General features: G+C 42.2%; 1 protein-coding gene and 1 long non-coding RNA gene across 8 annotated transcripts in view; both read left to right on the forward strand.

Moving 5' to 3' along the window:
* The window catches only part of lingo2 (leucine rich repeat and Ig domain containing 2), a 197,955-nt gene extending 191,072 nt beyond the window's left edge, over nucleotides 1-6,883 (forward strand). For all 6 annotated transcript variants that reach the window (XM_008421026.2, XM_008421021.2, XM_008421024.2 and 3 more), the window contains one exon: nucleotides 3,821-6,883. In XM_008421026.2, the coding sequence (XP_008419248.1) occupies nucleotides 3,833-5,674 (1,842 nt within the window). In that variant the 5' untranslated portion in view covers nucleotides 3,821-3,832 and the 3' untranslated portion in view covers nucleotides 5,675-6,883. The remainder of the gene's footprint in view (nucleotides 1-3,820) is intronic.
* A 5,261-nt stretch (nucleotides 6,884-12,144) lies between these two features.
* On the forward strand, nucleotides 12,145-18,469 carry LOC108166602 (uncharacterized). Of its 2 annotated transcripts, XR_001776956.1 has the most exons (4): nucleotides 12,145-12,391; nucleotides 12,509-12,709; nucleotides 13,154-13,280; nucleotides 17,014-18,469. It is a non-coding gene; the product is annotated as an uncharacterized LOC108166602 (long non-coding RNA). The 2 variants fall into 2 exon arrangements; XR_001776955.1 differs by having other exon boundaries at nucleotides 12,145-12,709.
* Nucleotides 18,470-20,446: the final 1,977 nt, after the last annotated feature.

Below are 20,446 nucleotides of genomic sequence, written 5' to 3' on the forward strand. Positions count from 1 at the left end.
TAACTCCAGGTTAACTCCAGGTTTACTGCAGGCTAACTCCAGGCTAACTCGAGACTCTCTCTTTACCTGTTTTGCTGCTGATGCCTCTAATCTGACCAGATGAACGTCTGTAGATGAGAATCTCCTTCATGTTCACAGAAAGTTAGAATAATCTTGGCTCCAAAAATGTTTAAGCCACATTATAACCACAAACTGAAGTCTTCCTGGTCGTGAAGTGGAGAGGAAATAAAACATGATTTTTAAAGATTATTACTTGAAAAATCTGAAAACAATCATGTGTTGGTGTTTTTACACCCTCTGAGTAAATCCTTTGTTTTGGCTGCAGGGAACAAATCTTCACTTTGGATCAGAACTTCAGACACAAAGTCACAAAATAAAGATCCAAATCAAATGATAAATGCTTTTGATGCGAGGATGAAGACAAAAATACAAAAAACATTTATGTATTTTGTAATCTCATGTGAAAATGAATGATGTCGTTTTAAAATGTTTCTGTTTTTGATCATCAGTTAAAAGCAGCTGAGAGATCTGGACAGTAAAGATGATTAGTTTTGCTCAAAGCATCAACATCACGACTCTGTGAAGAAACTTGTATATTATGACTTACAACATTCAATTTCCCTTTGGGATAAATAACTTTTCTATTGAATGATTTGTTTCACTTTCTGGAACTGATTTTTTTTTAAAGTTACCTTCTTTCAATATTTTCTGCTATTTCCTGAGTTATTTTTTATTATTATTGCAAATTCATCTGTAAAGAAATGGATCCTCTAAAGTTGGAACAACACGCAGCAGATTCACATCCCGCATAAATACTCACAATGATGCATTTATTATTTTCCTGCTTTTGGTTTTTGCTCATTTCCCATCTTATGCATCAATTATCCAAGTAAAAACACCAAAATGTGCCACTAATTCCTTTCCTAAAGTTGCTGCTGCAGAGCAGAGAGAGGAGGAGGAGGAGGAGGAGCTGGGTTCTGATCAGAGCCTGAGGCCATCAAACGGTGTGAAAACCTTTCCAGAGTGGCTTTTTATTGGCTGATTGCACAACGAGCAGCTTTCACCAACACGTTGAAATGTTTCCTGAGAATCCAGGGTGTTCAAACTCAGATCAATGCCTTTGTGAAATGTTTACAGCCAACACGTTGTCACCATTTATTTCACACACTGAAGGTGAACAAACTGCAGAACTTACAAAGTCATCCGTAGAAATTAAATGCTTCTGTTTCTAAGCTATTTAGGTTATATTACGCATTTTTTGTTGCACTTTTATCAACTTGACAAGTTAACATGCTGCAGGTTTCCACAGCACATATTCAGAAATATAAGAATATATTTAGTTTATTCCTAATCACATATGTTTAGTGATTATTTTTAAATACAGCAGCATTGTAAGATGAAGTGAAACCAGCTGACCTCCACCAGAGCAATGCCTACAGTTTAGTCAGATATTATGTAGATATACTTTAAATGCATAACAATATTTACTCCATATTTCAGCAGTGGGGATAATTAGTCGGTGAATAATGTGAGGTCTGCAGGTGTCCACTCTGCATGGCGGGCAGACAGACGCTGATGGATAATCACAGCCTGATTGCTCTAATTAAAACCGAATCGTTTCTGGGTTCTGCAGAAGTTCTGCTTCCTGGACCAGAGAGGTTCTGCTCAGGATCTCTACCTGCTGCTTGATCCTGTCTGGAGTTCACAGCAGAACCAGAGATCCGTGTTTCTGATTCTACCGGGAAGTAAAACAACCAATGAATGGAGATAAATGTCAGACGTTCGTTCAGCTTCATTCTCACAGTAATTAAACTAATGAACCCCTGAACCTTCACTCTGAAATAATAATTGTTTTCCATGTTTTGAACTCACAACATAATTTGATCTGTTTGTAGTTATTATCAGCAGACCTTTAAAAAAGAAATGAGATGCATATTTTAAATAGATGGTGTTTATATTACAGCTAAAATGAGACATTTTTTTGCAGAAACCATAAACCATGAAATAAATCTGAAGACTATTCAATTATTAGCATGCACATTCATCATGATGGCACTGTTAGAAAGTTTTCTTAGACGTCTATCTTCATTCTTTTTGTAGATTTAATTATCTTAGTCACACATTTTCATTCGTACAAGGCAGGCAGGGAATGTAGAAACATCCAGAGGTTTTCCTTTGTTTGGATGCTGAACCTAAAGTATCACAAGAAAAAAACTAAAGTAGCTCCGAATGAAGCAAAACGAGAAAAGTGGAGGAAGATTTCTAGATCCTGTTCTGCAAAAAGGATTTGTCACATTAAGATTAAAAAAATACGGATGATCTGGAGATTTTATGTAAAAGACAAACCAAAGTAGAGAATATTTACCAAATGTTTCAGGTTCATGTGGTGAAGACCTGAGGCTGAGGCAGGACATTTATCCTCAACATCCAGCCAAAGATCAGAGGCATGGGTTAGAATGGCCTAGTCAAAGTACAGAGTTAAAACTAACTGGGAATCTGTGGAAGAACTAGAAAATGTATGTTTCCAGAAGCTCCTCGTCTGAATGTATTTGTGGCTGTTTGGTTTTGGGGCAGAATTGGAAAAAGAAAGTTCAGGAAAACAAACCAGCTGGTGAATTTGCAGCGTTTTGCTGACTAGAAATGCACACCACACTTTTCAGATTTTTATTTGTAACATGTAACATCCATGAATCACAGTGGCTCACCACTTCCTGCTCTGCCATAAAGTCCCGATGAAATGCGCTGAAGTCTGAAACGCAGCAGAGCTTCTTTCTGTTCTGACTGCTGCATGATGAGTTTTATTTTAAAATAACCGCGATCATTTTCACCCAAACATGAAAAAATATCTACATCTAACTATTTCTGATCGTCCTCCATCAGCAGGAGGAGTTTCTCTCCAGGTGGAAGTATTTAATGAACAGAGACTCCATCAACAGGTCAGAGCTCCACTCTGCTGTTCGTCTGACTGCAGGCGTCTCAAACTAAACGATCCTTTAGCTGACGAATAAAAACATATCAGCTGTTTAGAATGTGGAAAACAGCAATAAATGTAAAGAGGCCGCTAATGATTCATAGGGTAAGGGGTATAAGTGCATATAAACTGAGGATGTAGAGCAGGGGTGTGCAACTCCAGGCCTCGAGGGCCGGACTCCTGCAACTTTTAGATGTGTCTCAACTTCAACACACCTGAGTCAAATAATGAGGTCGCTAGTAGGACTCTGGAGAACCTGACTGCACTTAGGAGGAGTTTTAGCTATTGGATTCTAGTGTGTTGGACCAGGGTGACATCTAAGAGTTGCAGGACACCGGCCCTCGAGGACCAGGATTGCCCACCCCTGATGTAGAGAATGAGACATTTCCAGTGAAGCAGGCTGAGGGTCAGCTGACTGCATCAGCAGGATGGCGGCGTTGCTCCATGACCTGCTGGTTCTGGTTCTGCTGAACTGGACATGAGGGACAACAGAAACCCAGATGTGACTCTGCAGCCTTTTCTCACTGCGCCTCATATCCGCCTTGTTTCATTAAACCGTGAATGTTTGAGGAATCTGTACTGTAGCCCGAATCAAAGCCTTTTACATTTCTCACGGCTTGAAAAGCTGAATTTACGCAGGAAGAACCTCGTCATGTTGGAGGTCCGATCGAGTTGGAAAAGCTTTGGGGAAAAGTTCCAGTAGTTTAGTTCAGTTTGAACTGCCAGAGTTAGATCTGAGTCTAGTGAATCAGAGTCTTATTCTGTGTCATTTACGTTATTTCTGCAGGAAAACAGATTTGTTCCAACCTGATTTGGCTTTTAAGAACCGTTTCTTTGTGTTTTTTGCAGAACCGTGACAGAATGGTGGACTGTATGAACAAAGTCATGCTGCACACGGTCGTCTCATGCTGGCAGCCATTCCTTGGACTGGTACTGGTGGCCGCCTTTGTGGGCTCTTCTCTAGGATGTCCCTCACGCTGCGAGTGCTCGGCTCAGACCAAGGCCGTCGTCTGCCACCGCAAGCGAATGCCCACCATCCCAGATGGCATCCCGACCGAGACCAGGATCCTGGACCTGAGTAAAAACAAGCTGACAATGATCAACCCTGATGACTTTATTAACTTCCCTGGACTGGAGGAACTGGACCTGAGTGGGAACCTGATCAGCTACGTCGAGCCTGGAGCTTTTAACGCCTTGTTTAACATGCACTCACTCAGTCTGAAGAGCAACCGAATCAAGCTCATCCCTCTGGGGGTTTTCACAGCCCTGACCAATCTAACCCAACTGGATATAAGTGACAACAAGATCGTCATTCTTTTGGATTATATGTTCCAGGATTTACATAATCTGAGGTCTTTGGAAGTGGGAGACAACGACCTGGTTTATATTTCTCACCGTGCGTTCAGCGGACTCCTGAGCCTGGAGGAATTGACCTTAGAACGATGCAACCTTACAGTTGTACCCACCGAGGCGCTCTCTCACCTGCACAACCTGGTCAGCCTTCATCTCCGTTACCTCAGCATTAGCACTTTGCATCCGTACTCCTTCAAAAAGCTGTTCCGGCTGCGGCATTTAGAAATCGATAACTGGCCTTCACTGGACCACGTGCCAGTGAATACCCTCCATGGCCTGAACCTGACCACATTGTTCATAACCAACACCAACCTGTCCTCCTTCCCCTACCAAGCCCTGAAGCACCTGCCCTACCTGACCCACCTCAACCTGTCCTTCAACCGGATCCGCCACATCGAAGGAGGGATGCTGATGGAGCTGGTTCGGTTGCGAGAGTTGCATCTAGTGGGAGCTCAGCTGACCACCATCGATCCGTACGCCTTTCAAGGCCTACGGGGTCTCAAGGTGCTCAACGTCTCCCACAACCGCCTGGACACCCTGGAAAAGGGTGTGTTCCAGTCGCCCGAGGCTCTGGAGGTCCTTCTGATCGACAACAACCCCTTGGTGTGTGACTGTCGTCTCATGTGGATCCTGCAGAAAAAGCACTCCATTTTGTTTGGAGACTCGCAGCCTGAATGCAGCACACCCGAGGGGATCCGTGGTCGGCCTTTCAAGGAGTTCAAGGAGGCGCTCCTGTCTTATTACGTAACATGCACCAAGCCAAAAATTCGCGAGAATAAAACCCAAACAATTACAGTGGATGAGGGCCAGCAGGCGATGCTGCGCTGCAGCGCCGAAGGGACGCCGAGGCCGAGCGTGTCGTGGCTGTCCCCACGTCGACGAGTACTGACGAGTCGGAACCACGGACGACTGATGGTGCACAACAACGGCACATTAGAGATCAAGTCTGCAGAGATACAAGACAGTGGCGTGTACCTCTGCCTGGCCTCCAACACTGCGGGAAATGACACCCTGATGGCTTCATTAGCGGTGAAAAGTCTGGGGTCGCTGTACGCCAACAGGACCCAGCATTACACAGACCCAAACAACGCCACTGCCAATGAAACGGCCAACATTTCCCTTGGTCTGGACCTGAAGACTATTTTAGTGTCCACCGCTATGGGCTGCTTCACCTTTCTGGGAGTGGTCTTGTTTTGCTTCCTGCTCCTTTTCGTGTGGAGCAGAGGAAAAGGAAAACATAAAAACAACATCGACGTTGAATATGTACCTCGGTCAAAGTCCAACGGTACCAATGTTGATTCAGCAGAGGGACAGGCTGGTCCGCGCCGTTTTAACATGAAAATGATGTAAGTTAAACACACATATATATAAAAGAGAGACAGAAGAGGACTGGATTGTGGACACAGCTGGAGTATAAAGTATTTTTTTGAAAATAGAACGACAGAATGAAAGTGGTTGTGAAACTTTTTAGGCTATCTAGCATAAAGGGACATTCTGTAAATCACTGGATTGACGCCGAGTTCAGCAGCGAGAAGCACATTACACGTCTTACATAACTGCCAGCTGGCAACTTCTCAGAAGAGGCATGGAAACAGCTGTTGCCATGGGGACCTAAAGGCAAAAGGTGTCATGTATTAACTTTTTGAAATTTGTATGTACAAAAAGAAGCCCTTAGTTTTGGGTTGACTACAGACTCATCTACACAATGTACAGTATGAATTTGTATCTAAGCTATTAACCTACTTTGTTTAGTCCTGCGCCATGCTTATTCGCTGAACAACGAGAGAGACCCTGAGTCCTTCTGTTCAGGATGTTTACTGAATGCTTCATTATGTACCTGTGTGGATATTCATTCAACAGAACTATTCATAGCAATATTCATGGGATACATTAGCCAAAATTGCAACCCCACAAGTTCAGCAAGAACGAGTTTCCATTGATTTAGGAAGGGCTTCTCCTCTACGGCTGAGTTTCTGTCCCTGTGCCCCGATTGCCACCTGGATAATATGAAACATATAGAATTTACTAATAATAAATATTTATGGAAAATGTTGATAATTTTTGCAAAAGCCAACGCTCTAACACTGTTCAGGACCTAACACGAACCTTTGATCATCCTGAAAACGGCCTAGTCCAGGTCACAAACCACCTTTTTGTCCTATTTTTGTCTTTTTTTACTTTAACTGTATCTTTGCTGGTTGGCTAACTACATGTGTCAGTTTTACAAAAGTGACATCTGCATCATTTTCCCCTGTAGAAAATTTGGACTTTGTTGTGGTAGTTCTTCATTTTGTTGTTGAATCATTTAGATTGTAAAAACTACAAAAAAGTAAAAGTTGAAAAAATGTATGTGAAATAAATGAATATGTATTTGTACCTATGTGTCAGATTATTCCTGCTAATATTTCTAACATTATGCTGGATTGAGTTTACAGTTTGTCGCTGCATCATATAGATATCAGACACAGGATGTGCAACTCTGCAGATTTCAGTCTCAGATTCTCTATTTTCCTTTGCAGGTTTACCTCACTGATAATATCTAAAGTACTATAAAATGACTTAAAGATCTTTGGATGTTTTCCTAGTAAACCAGGTTTGATTGGGAACCAAAACTGCAACATTTCTTCCTTTTCCAGCTGCTGTGGTTCTCTTTTTCTCTGCTGAGTCAAACCAGCCTGTTCCCCTCCTCACCTGTGGGGGCGCTGCACCAAGAACCACTGAAGGAAAGCACATGAAAACCTCTGAAGACATGGAGCACAACCTCCTTCTTTACCAAATGGAAACAGAGGTTGGAGGATTTCTCTTTAGTCTTTGGTAAAAGCCTTGAATCCTTTTTCCCATTAGCATAGACTCACACGTTTGTTTTGGTTGTATTTACCCAGAATGCTCTGCGCTGTAGTCCACTTCCTGCTTTTGGAGCATTCTCCAGTCCACTTGGTGTTCACATATGCATTCAAACTGCATCAGAGTTCACTTGAGCCGAGCCCAGACCAGAGTTTGATTGATTCCCCAAACAAACTGCAGTTTGACTAAAGCGGAATAAAGAGGGCTGATATGAACTCACCCTTAGAAACCATAGATGTTCATCAGGCCCTAAATTAGCCAGAATAAGATGTATAAATACACTAAAACTCAAAGAAACACTGTAATCTACGACAGGTATGAGAGGAGTAGTCATATAAAAATAGCATGGTTCTTCAAATCCAACATGGCGGTGGTGGTGTGATGCTCTGGAGCTGCTTTGCTGCTTCTGGACCTGAAAGGTTTGCTGAAATTATTAGAACCAAGAATTCAGTTAACAGAAACATCAAAGTCCAATGATCAGTCTGCAGCATTAAGCACAAATGAATGTTGATGAGGACAAAAAAATCACAGAAATGTTGTCACATAACCATCCCACTCAGGAAAATGAACAATTCATCGTTAAACACTTTATACTAACCCGACATCCAGGTGTAAACATCTGACCAGAGCTGTATATTCTAAAGATATATATTCATTAGATCTGAACAAAAATACTGACTTCCACCTTTTATTAAAACATACTGTACTTGTCTTCATTTTAACACTGGGTGGAAGGTCAGTCTGTGTAGCCTGGACACATGTCCGATGGGTTAAATGTGAATTGCATTTCCATGGAGATATTGGCTCTGATGCTGTGTTTTATGCAGATCTCTTGGTCCTAATTGTGTTTTGATCAGGCCTGTGTATGTCTGTTGCATGTGGAAAGGTGTGACCACAGTGAAGCTGCTTCTCCTCTCATCACCTATTGACTCGTCTGACCACCTCTACTCTCCTCCTAATTAGGGAGATGATTTTCCAAAGCAGATGGGAGTCTCAGCCCAAAGCGACGAATGCAGTTCCTGTTCAGATTGGACAGTCGATGGCACAAGCTGCACAGGAAAAACCTCACCAACAGACTTATCACTGTAATTATTCACAACCAATCAAAGGGGTCATTTACCTCAGTCATCAAGATGGAAATTATGCAGTTTCTGAAAGGTCAGACGCTCTTCAGAACTTTTAATCACATGAATAATCAAGCATAGAGCTGGGAAACTGAAAACTGGTAAACTGGAAACCTGCACTTGTGTTTTTCTCCTTTGCAGTTGTCACCAATGAAAACAGTCAGCGAGTAAACATCGTAAAGTATGAAGCTGTGTCACATCTGCAGTTTAATCCAGCAGACTGCTGCTGAGCTCCTAACTGAGAAAGCGTGACGTGCTAAAAAAAAAAAAAGGACAGAATGAGAGGTAATAAGTTCCTGAATATCACCAACAGCAAGTCACGCATTAAATGAAGTCTGAATGGAGAGTCTGATCAAATTGAGACGGCATCTTATTCTATGAATCCAAACAATGTACAGATGCAAAACTATGCAGCAGCATCACAAATACTAAAGGAAAAACCTGAACACAGAGGTGACAGTGGATCCACTGGGCCTTTTAAACGCATTCACAGCTCAGGATCTCAGGCAGAAACGTCACAGAAAACCAACAAAATAACTATTAAAAAAGGTAACATAAAATCAAAATGCATAATGAAAGTAAACAGATTTTCCCCTCAGAGGAAATAATGCAGCAGATTTTCCTGGAGCTCAACTGCTGCATCTGCATTTTCCTAAACACGGAGAAGATTCTGCAAAGGAAGAGCGATGAGAAGCTGCAGACTCCGCCTCCTTCGCGCTCTAACACCACCAAACACTGAAATCATTTCATCCCCAATTTGAAGTCAGTTTATGATTTCATGTTTTATCATCAGTTTTCAGCTGTGGTGTTACATGTGGTGTGATCGGTAAGAGAACGATGAAGAAAAGTCCATTCAGGAGCAGCTGAGGTCAGAGACTTTATCAGAACCGTCTTACCTGAGAGCCAGAACCGAAACCAGAGTCGTGTTTTCAGATTAAAGGAAAGTTTTTGTTTCATCTGGAGATCAAAGTCTGAAAGTCTGGAGAAGGAGCGGAGTGGGCCAGGATCCCCGTGGCTGGAGGTCCAGAGTGAAGTTTCCACAGTCTGTGATGATTTGGTGCTATCGCCATGGCAACACCAGCAACCTTATCTGACCTGAGCCCAAACTGAGAGTCTATTGGAAGATGAGAGACACCAGAACCAACAAAGGCATCAAACCTCAGCAGAACCACAGGCTGACCTCCTCCGTGTCACGCCGCACTGGCGCAGTAATTCATCCAGTGCAGGACACGGATGACTTTGTTTAGAAAATCCTGCTTTATTGGTCTGATTTAATGTTCACATTAGCGACAAACTACTGCAACATTAACCAAAATAAACGCTCTGATTCTGTGTGAAATGAATCCATATCATGTCTGTGAAACTGCAGCCGTTTCAGTTTTTCCATTCTGTGATAAAAACCGACCGAATTTCATCACGAAGCTGAAGCTGCTGTGAATTCTCGCAGCGCCATGCTTTGAAAGAATGAAGGATACGAGGCGCTGTATCCCACCAAAGCTCCTGAACACGGCGCTCTGGGTGGATGAACGCGTCAATAAGCCGTTTCTCGTGAGAAACAAGTCAGCTGAGGATGAGGAGGGCTTATGTTTATCACTGCAGTCGGTGTGAATACACACATCTGCAAAACAACTCCAAGGAATCCGAAAAAAAACATGCGCTTGTTAGAACTGGTGTAGTTTTGAAATTACACGCTACGCTTTTGAATAGATTTTCAACAAGCCCTGCAGGCTACACACACACTGTAGCACGTTGAAGAGGGTAAAAACCTGCAAATCATATGAGAGGAAGAGAGAGAGGCTGCGGTTTGACTGGTCCCAGCTCCAGCCCAGGCTTTGTGCTTTCATTAGGCTCCCCGGTGGCGCTGCCTCTGCCAAATGAGCTCCCATGTGAGCCGACTCCACTTCCAACCTGACATCCAAAAACTACCTGCGTCTGTCTGACGGGACGAGCACAAGCATGTGCTGCTGTGCATCTCCGCTAACCTGCTCGGAGAACGCTAACTCTGTTAGCGTTCTGCCTTCCTTTGTCTTTCCTCACTGTAAAGATGAAGCTGCGGGACTGAGAGAGTTATTTCCTTCCTTTTAGATGTAAACCTCTCTAATGCTCCAGCCTGCAGTGAAAAATGTCTCCGGGATAATAGAGGCTGAAGCGCTATTAGCAACAAAAACCGCGGCACAGTTCACACCCAGCGCTCTCCTGGAAGCCTACAGTCGATATTTCTTTGTTAGTGTGTTGCTGCATTCTGTAATTATGTTTTTGCCCTTTCCCGAATACGCAGTCATGAAAAAACGAAATGAGAGGAGGAAAAATTGAATTCTTTGCCTATGTAACTGTTTAATGATAAATGGGGCTGCAAATTGGGCCGAAGAGACAGAAAGTTTCACATTTCACCTCGATATTTCCTCCTGATGGAAAAAAGTCATCATTTATTTTTGCTTTTGCTGTTGAGGAGGCATCATTCTACATTAGTATAAATTTCTTCTGGGATATTTCATCATTGCAGGTATATTTTTGGATGTGTTGCCGCGGCTGAACTCCACACATGAGAGGAAGCGGAGTGGGAACGCTTCCCTCCCACATTGTGAAACCAAGAGTGATTTAAACTCCATCAAGGTTAAGCCCTCAAGAAGAAGACTTACATTTGTACTCATAAATGCTTAAATGTCACCTAAGCTTTCTTCTTCTGGGATTTTCAAAGCGAGGCGTTGAATAGCTAAGCGGTGGTGCTTTAAGCAGCTCCATGCTGGGAGGCGAATCATGCTCTGAAAACAGCATCATGCAGGAATTAAAGGGACGGATTCAGACAGAAAACAGGTAATTAAAAATGCCCTTAAAACCTCGGCCCATATCTCATCTCATGCAAAAACTTTAATTATCATTTTAGGTCACTTTTCTTACCCTGAGGCGACTTGCAGCCTAGCGCCCCTAAAGGCGGTAGATGGTACTGCAGTTTTGAACCAGCTCTACTAGATTTAATAAAATCTGGTTATAAAACACCTATAATTAGAAATATAACGCCTTTACGGCATGGTGTTATTAATCCTTGCTATTAAAAAGAGACTTTGGCTTCCAAAGACAAACAACAACGGCGCACCACAGGGACGTGTACTGTCACCCCTCCTCTTCACATCACACAGAAATGAAACGGCAACGGACGAATTTTAGATTAGAGATATAAAGCAAGGCAAACTTTATCTATAAAGCACCATTCACAGGATAAAACCCCAAGATGCATCACAGCAGAAGTTGGATCTTGGAGCTGGGATTGACGTCAGACCAGAGGAAACAACGTTCCCGTTAACAAGCTGGGATTTCACCATGGCAACGCCCATAAATACTGTTTGCAGTTCCTTTGAAAAACATAATCTATTTTCCAAAAGGTAAAGCCACTTTGAATTAATTTGGTTTAGAGTTTCAGGCGCTTACATGCAGCTTTGACTTTAGACGCACTCTGGGATGTGGGTCTTGTAAAATAATCATGTTTCCACCGGAACCAGAACTCACTGCTGGTGACGTGAGGAGCAGCCATATTGAAACAGGAAGTTGGTCTGACACGGTGTAACTGGGGTTAGTGGGAGCTGCTCCCAGTTTCCCAGCTGGAAATCCGACTTTGGAGGGCAAATCAGTTAATTTTTCAAACTGGGAAGTCGGAATTTCCAGTTCCGAGTTCGACTGCAATGGAGTCGATATAGATTTAATATTCCTCATATTTTGTTTTTTATTGGTGTGCATGTAAACCTGCACCTCTGTGGATTTTCCTCAGAGACAGACAGTAAAGCGTCTCTCATCTCATCTCATTTTAGTTTTTAATTTATTTTCACAAGGTTACAATTATTCTAAGTAAAGCAAACATACAAAGTGAGGTCTGGTGCAGGACTGTTGTTTGTGTATCTATTGTTATTCTGCACATTTTTAAGCTTTTATTGTTTCCTCGGGGTATTTTACGTGTCCCAGCCTGGAGATAGAAGATGTTTTTATTCAGGCAGACAGATGAGGCCTTGAGTTCAGCGATGGAGATGTTCCTGTTATCCCCACACAGAGACTGCATGTGTGGACAAAGTTAGACAGCTGAATTACAGCCAGCATTACTTCTCAAACTGTAAGTAATGATTGTGCCCTACTTTAAGCGAACATGCTATTTTTGAATGATTATGCAGTTTATGCTTGGAGTGGCTTTAATAACTGATATTCTTACACTGATATTTTCCTTTTTTAGTTTTGCCTTATAAAGACTTTGACGTTTTCCTGAGGTTCTGGCTGTAAATATCTCCATCATTTGTAGGTTGAGCTGATGGTTGAATGTGATGCTAACTGTGTTCTGGTCCCACAGGTTTGAGGATCAACAAGCAGCCATAGAAATAATGTCCAGGAGATGCAGAGGCCTGCAGAAGCCGCTCACTTTGACATCTCAGTTAAGGTGAGCCGGAAATATATGCAAAAATGATACATGTTTATGCAACGTGTTAGTAAAAACAGATGTCATGCAAGATAACCAGAAAGCGTTAAACAGAAACACGGACCACAGGATCAGTGCTTTTCTGCATCTCAGACTAAATGTTGGAATTGAAAAAATAATCAAACTCTGTTGGTTTTGAGCCTCAACATAAAGGATGAAGCCGTTCAGATTGGCTCCTGAAAGGCCCATGTGCTGAAATCTATTGTTTTCCCAAGTGGGGGAAATGCAGAAAGACCCTGGGAGTGTCAGCTGAGCAGACAGGGAGCAGAGCAGCCAGACAACAGGGCCTCGCTAAGTTCCCCTTACAACTGCTGAGCGGGAAAGCATGTCAGATCGCACGTGTCAAACCTTGAATTGGATCCGTTTTTACCAGCAGCTGACCATGTCGGGTTTCACTCCTGACAGCTGAGAACAGAAATCAGGAGCTGCAGAGAGAACAGGCTCAGCAGAGCCGGACAGCTGAAGCTTTCTGTTTCTGCTCAGAGCGCAGAGGACGGACACAGGATTAACTGACCCAACCACAGCCATGCAGGTGAGCCTCAGACTCTTTGGGTTGCCAGTTTGTCAGCGTTGCTGCCCACAGTGACTTTCACAGGACGACGTCTGACTCTGAAGGCGGCGGATGAGTCGGCTCTGATTCTTTAAAACGACGCTTTTTATGTTTCACCTGAGTCTGAATGCACCGAACACAAACCAAAAAATATATGTTCAAAGTCCTCGTCTTCATTTAGGTGATTTTAATTCTGTCAATAAAATTTTAGAATGTTTCTGAATACATATATTAATAATTACCATAGTGATATTTCTATTTGCTAGATCATTCAGAAAATCACATGGCATGAGTTTTAAATCATTAGCTTGTTTTTTACCGCATGGAATAAAATGCATAAAGAAGTGCTGATAGTAATTAGGTGTGCATGTTGAGTCGTAGCTCATAAGAAACGTTGTAAAGGCAGGAACATCACATTACAGGTGACCTTGAACAGGTTAGGATACGTCTGTAGGCAACAGAAACATGTTTGCTACGTTTTTGCACTAAGTAATTTTTTAATGAAGAAATTTGAATTGATCTAGAAATTCAGTTCGAACTCTTTTCAGCTGTTTTAGGGTCTCTGTAACTTTAAATCCAAATGAGCTGCTGCGAAAATGGCTGGAAACAGATTCTACAACCTTACATCTTTGAAAAGCAGAAGTGGAGCCTCCTGCAAAACCATCAAGAAACCTGGAAGCAGTTTCTGGATGGTAAGTCAACAACAGGTGGCGCTGTTGACTCATCATGTGATGGGTCAGGTGGTGGGTCAGGTGGTGGGTCAAGGTGGGGGTCAGGTGGTGGGTCACGTGGTGGGTCAGGTGGTGGGTCAGGTGGTGGGTCAGGTGGTGGGTCACGTGGTGGGTCAGGTGGTGGGTCAGGTGGTGGGTCAGGTGGTGGGTAGGTGGGTGGGTAGGTGGTGGGTCAGGTGGTGGGTAGGTGGTGGGTAGGTGGTGGGTCAGGTGGTGGGTCAGGTGGTGGGGTCAGGTGATTGGGTCAGGTGATTGGGTCAGGTGGTGGGTCAGGTGGTTGGGTCAGGTGGTGGGTCAGGTGATGGGGTCAGGGGTCATGTGATGGGTCATGTGGTCTTATCAGGCTGACAGTGGGGGTTTCCTTCTGGCGCTGCTCCAGGCGCTCCATGAATCCTGGATAATGACCTGTTACCTTCCCATCCTGATCTCAGATAAGTAGAAAACTGCATGGATGGATTGGTGAACGGCTCTCAACTAAAAGCCTTATACGGGAAAAATGGGACAAACGGTTCTCTGAGGAATCAAATGTACATTCAGCACGGCATCCTGAGGCTCTGCAGCAGCTAAATAAATAAACACATGGATAGCAGAGGATTTCAGACGCATGACCAGGTTTGAAGCTTCGCAATCAGCGCCTCTCTGTTCTGCCCTTCCTGGGCACTCCATTTATTTTCACTCAGCGGGAAAATCTCCACTGAGGTTTTGCTGCTAGAAAACAAGTGTGGCGTCTGAGTGTGAGGCTCCGTGCTGCGCCGGGTGTCTGCTCTGCTTTCTGCTGCTCCTGACCAGAGCAGGCCTCCAGGTGAAGGCGGCGCGGCGTCCTGCTAACGCTGCATCAGTCCACATCATGATTACATGCTGCAGCTGCACTGGAAACTTTTTCTCTTAATGGGAACAAAATATAATTTCATATATAATTTTTAGAAACTAAAATTATTTTTGTTTCTAATAATAATCAGTAGCACTTCCATTCCTTCTACATAGGATGTGATAATATGAGCTACATGCTAGCTAAATAATATTTAGCTCGGTGTAGAGCGCTGCGTTCTGTTTACTTTAACTAGGTCGTTTTTGGAGCATCTGTCCAATCAGCTGACTGACAGAAAGGGGGCGGGATCTTCAATGGGTGGAGAGAGAAAAGCGTTGGTGTGATTTGTGAATATGAGTTTCATATTTCAACTAATTTAAACCTGTTTAGAGACGGAAAAGTTGCTTTATTACCTTTTCAAAATATCACAACTTATGATTTTTATCAATTTCTACTATGGGAAAATTATTGTCATTTCACAAGATTAGCCATTTTATTTATATATTGTTTTATTTTTTCTTCTGTGAAGTTGATATTTTTGGAAAATGTTTTCAAAAAAAGCACAATTACCAATAAAATTCACTGGTAATTTTAGTTTAGTGTTATTCTGTTGTGGAAATGTGAAGCAATAACTCTGTGAAAAACTGCATTATTTATGTGTTTTTATTTTCTCCTGGTGGAAGAGAGGCAGACAGAAAGCTGTTGTTGAAAAAACTCTTATAAGTCATGTTTGCAAGAGATATTGTGATCATGGGTAAAACTGGCCTAATCAAAGTCCTGATTCCTGGACTTGAGCATTGCTCTCCATCCAACCTGACTGAGTTTGAGCTTTTTATCAAAAATGGGCAAAAATTTCTGACCCTAAATTTTTTCATCTGGTTGACCCTGAAAATTATTTCCTCAAACTAACAAAATAAATAAAAATTAAGGGACTGAAAACATGTGAAACTATTTTAGATGTTTAAGTTTCCTTTTCCCTCCTCTTCAAAATGATGCGCCTCTTCCTGTTACCCAGTTAACATCCTAATAAAATCTGTACTTAAATCTTTTTATTCATTTGAACGTTCAGTCTTTCTTTCCGTTTAGCACCAGCTGCCCGCTGACGGCCTTCGTGTTTTAAATCAATGTTTACGGCTCTGAGTCCACTGAGCTAAAGTGGATCCGGTATTGTAACATCATTATAGAGCATTATTACTGTTCCTGTATCATCCAGGAGAAAGAATCCTTCAGACTTTATTGACTCATCAGCCTTACTTACGGACTCCTTCTCCTATATTAGGGCCATTATTCTCTTCATAATGGTTTACATGCTTAACATGATGTTGAATACTTCACTATGAGGGGTAGTTAGGAATAAAAGTCCATTAAATCTGATCTGTAACACTTATCTCCAGTGTACTTCAGGAGAACGCAGAACTCTCTGGATTTTGGATGTTTTTAAGGAAACAGGATGTCAGTATCTGCCACGGTGTGTGGGTGGAGTTTCTGCCTGCAGCAGCAGGTTGGCAGCTGTTATTCTGACTCCAGCGCAGAGTTCATCTAAGTGTTGTGAGGCCAGAGCAGAGAGGAGCTTCACCAAACTGAGCTAGCAGGAGGTCTCCGAAGAGCCAGGCAGCACCGTGGAGGAGCTGGACCTGAGGGGTCCAGGGAGAGATTGCTGCTTCAAGCCTGGACCGCATTTTCTGATGCAAACTGCAGCAGGAAACAGATTCAGAGGGAAAAGTTAAGAATATGTGGACAAGCGTCAGGGTTTAACCGCAGATGGCAACGCGGAGCAGAAGCAAGCAGGCTGCCTCTGGGTGTGGAAGAGCCAAATTCTCTGAAAAGTTTGGTGAGAGCTTGCTAAAGATCTGTAGCAGCCCCGATTGTAGCGTCATCAGTACTGCGTCTCGCAATGCCAGGTTGCACACTTTGAGTTTCTTTTGCATGCAATCAGAGCCTCGTTACAACCTGCTGCTGAAACATAGAGCATTGCAAAAGCATCCATGTCTATAGATTATTTCTACATTATGCATGTCATGTGTTTTGGAGGATTTTATGAGATATTGAAATAAAATAATGCATAATTAGGAATAGGGAGACAAATGTGACATAAAAGTCAAATATTCTGACTTGTTTTTTAGTTAATTGTTGAATAATCTGAACATAAATGCAGCTTTTCTGTTTCTGCCCTCAGATTCTCACTGCTGAACTTTAGTGAACATCGTGGTGGTGGCAGCATCATGCTGTGGGAGGATGGATGGAGCTAAATCCAGGACAATAATGGAGGGACAACCAGCCTGAACATCCAGCCAGAGATATTATGGGATGGCTTAGATCCAATCAGATTCATGTGTTAGAGTGGCCTAGTCAAAGTCCAGACCGTAATCCAGGTGAGAATCTGAAGCAGGACTAGAATGTTGCTCTGCACCCATTTTCTGATAAATAAATCCGCAGAGACTTTGTAAACTGGATTCCTTACGTTGAGTCGACACGTCGCTTTCTTACAAAAACAAATTTAAAATATTCCTGATCTGGTAAAAGACAGAATCATTTTGTGCCTTTTGAAGGAAAGAGATTAATTTGATATAATTTGGAATAATGTTGTAGCATAAGAAAAGGTACAAAAAAAAGTGAAACGTGTCATTTCTTTCAGATGCTCTGCACTTTACCGCAAGTAAATTATTTCAGATTTGAACATATAAATAAATTTCCAGTGTGTTTCAGTAACACGAGGTCAGTGTTTGGTTCTGACCCGGGTCAGCAGAACAAACAGAACTCCACAGGAAGAAGGAGGCTTTTTTTTTTTTTTTTTTTAGTTTCCAGGGTGACAAGAACCTCAGCTCAAAATAAATCACACTGAATTTCCAACTGTGGATAATAAAATATATTTTCTGCTGATATTTGAACTGATTGTGCTGAAAACAAGCCGACCCCACCTGTGCTGCAGAGATAAGAGAATTATAATCCACGCAGGTATCAGTCTGCGTGGATTATTTATTATCTCCTCTGTGAAAGGAAACAACTTTGGAGAAGAATAATACAATTTCATCTGGCTGTTGCATCTCTTTCCTGTGTAGATCCTAGCAGGACTTCAAGAGCTTCTTATTTAGTCTGGGAGATGAAGTTATTTTCTCTGGCTATTGTGTGAAGGGCCACCTGAGTTCAGAAAGAGCGGAACGGCTCAGTCACAACTCTTCACAAGGAAAGATCAAAGCTACACCTCTGGGCTTTGTAATATATTGAGTTAAGTTCCAGCGCCGGTGATGCATCTCTCTTCCTTTGCTCTTTCTGCTTTTGGCAAAAGAGCAAATTAAACCTGACTTGTGTCATCATACGCAGTCCGTCTTCATTTGCGCATGCATCAGCGCTTGTTGGTGTGGGAAACAGCGGCACGCAGCGAGCCGACCCCTGAACCGGCCCCTGAACGGCCCCTGAACCAGCCCCTGAACCGGCCCCTGAACCGGCCCGTAGTTTAAAGCAACCAGGAAACATCACATGATTTATAGAACCGGTAAGAGGAAAAAAACATCTTACCAAGTATTTCTGTCTGGTTTCTAGTGCAGACGTCCATTTGAAATGAGACAAAACTAACTTCCAATAAACTTTTCAGTAAGAAAAATTCTTTAATATTGATTTCAAAAAAGGTTCTAATTCTGCCATTGAAAAATTTAAAAAATGTCTTGTTATAAATGGAAAAATATTTGTAAAATTTTTTATATATAAATAAATATTGAGGAATTAAACAAGTTTCTACATTTTTCTTAAAAGTTTATTGGAAGTTAGTTTTGTTTTATTTCAAGTGTAATAATATATCTGAACTAGAAACAAGAGAAAAACTGAGTAAGGTTTTGTGTTTTGCAGTGTAAATGCTGGTTTCCTCTACCAGGTTTATTGTTTTGGTGACGTTGATGTTGGATGGACTCCAGACTTTTAGCTCTGGTTTGTTACTTTTGTTCTGTAAATCGGTCTGAGACCCTCAACGACAACAGAGTCTTAGAACTGATCTTCTGAAAAAACACTTTTCCAAGCAAACATCGATAAAAAAACAGCTTTTCCCCAAACCAATCGTCTGTATTGATTGCAGCTCCATCAGCTAATGTTCTATGTATTTCCTGATGCTGTTTCAGTCGATGAAAAGAGCATCCAGTGAAAGTCAGCATTAAAGAAAAGCTTCAGATGATTTGTGCTTGAATCCTGGTTCACTCAGGCCTTCCTGTGTGGAGTCGGTCAGCATGGTGCTGATCACCGCTTTGATTGATTTCCGTTACCAAAACAACCTCCAGTTGCTCGATCCCAGAATGATGAGAAACTGAATATTTCTTATTATTGTTTTTCTTTTACTTTTTAGATGTTTACGTACATTATAATTCAACTATTTTGGAAGCCAATATGAATCCATGTCTCAGTGCCAGTTCTGTTTCTGCATGAGCTGAAATGCCACTTACAGAGGAAGAAGCCAAAGCAACATAAAACCTCTGATTGGTTTCCTCAGATACAGTCTAAGGAAAACGGAGGAAACATGCTGGTCTGAAAACATGCTCCTAACAGGTAAAGGAGTGGCAGCATCATGGTGTGGGAACGCTTTACTGCAGCTGACCCCATCAGATTATGGGGGATTAAAAGACAAAATGTTTGACCCACGGCCGTCTGACTCAGAGAATGGAGGAAACTGTTGAATCTGATGATAAATAATCTGCAAAAAATCTCTTGCTCAGTATTCTCACATTTTAAAAATAAAAATAATTTTGATATTTCTCTCTGACTTTGATCAGATTTAATGTGAAACAGTAAAAAAAAAAATGTATATAGTTTATGTAGCAATCTGTTTACAGCCGCGTAATTGTTTTATAAGGTTTGTACCCTCAATAAAGTGAAACATGTCAGTTGTTCACATTATGTTAATATTTCATTTCAAGTTAACAAATAACAATTGTGTTTGTTGTGTTTAATTAATTAGTAAAGATAAAATTATTTTGTCGCATGTTAACCTAAATAAATAATTTTATTTTGTGTGAACACAACAAAATTTAGCTAAGTGAATTAGCACACCAATACCTCTCTTGGCCATAAGGGGGCAGTAATGCAACAATAAAACTGCACGAACAGAAAAACCAGTTTAAACCGGATTAGTCTGGATGTTCAACCGAAGACAACAGTCTGGAGCCGCCACTTTCCGAGTTGGAAGTCCCTTTCGCAGTGAATTTACGTTGGCAATTCACATTTTCTCAAAGTTGTATCAGGTAAGAATTATTTTTTTTCTATCCGTTTGCTGTTATTATTGTTTATGGATAATGTACTTAAAAATATGCGCTGGAAGGGGGTGGGGCCGCACTCAGGCGCGCTGGGCTGTTCCAAGTCAAAAAATGCTTCCGCACCGCATCGCATTTGAGCTAATTAGCTTTTACATACCGTGTTTCCCCGATTGTAAGACATATCGGGGGTTTCAGGGGGGTCGGCTAATATAAGCCGTGGGGAAACACGGAGGTATTGCCGCCTCCCTCTCATCTAGCTGCGCGCCGCCTCCTGCCCACGTCCGCACCGTCCCCGTCTCCATACGTCACAGCGCCGTCCCCCTCTCCATACGTCACCGCGCCGTCCCCGTCTCCATACGTCACCGCGCCGTCCCC

Source organism: Poecilia reticulata, linkage group LG10, assembly GCF_000633615.1.
Source record: "Poecilia reticulata strain Guanapo linkage group LG10, Guppy_female_1.0+MT, whole genome shotgun sequence".
In the NCBI taxonomy this organism is placed as follows: domain Eukaryota; kingdom Metazoa; phylum Chordata; class Actinopteri; order Cyprinodontiformes; family Poeciliidae; genus Poecilia; species Poecilia reticulata.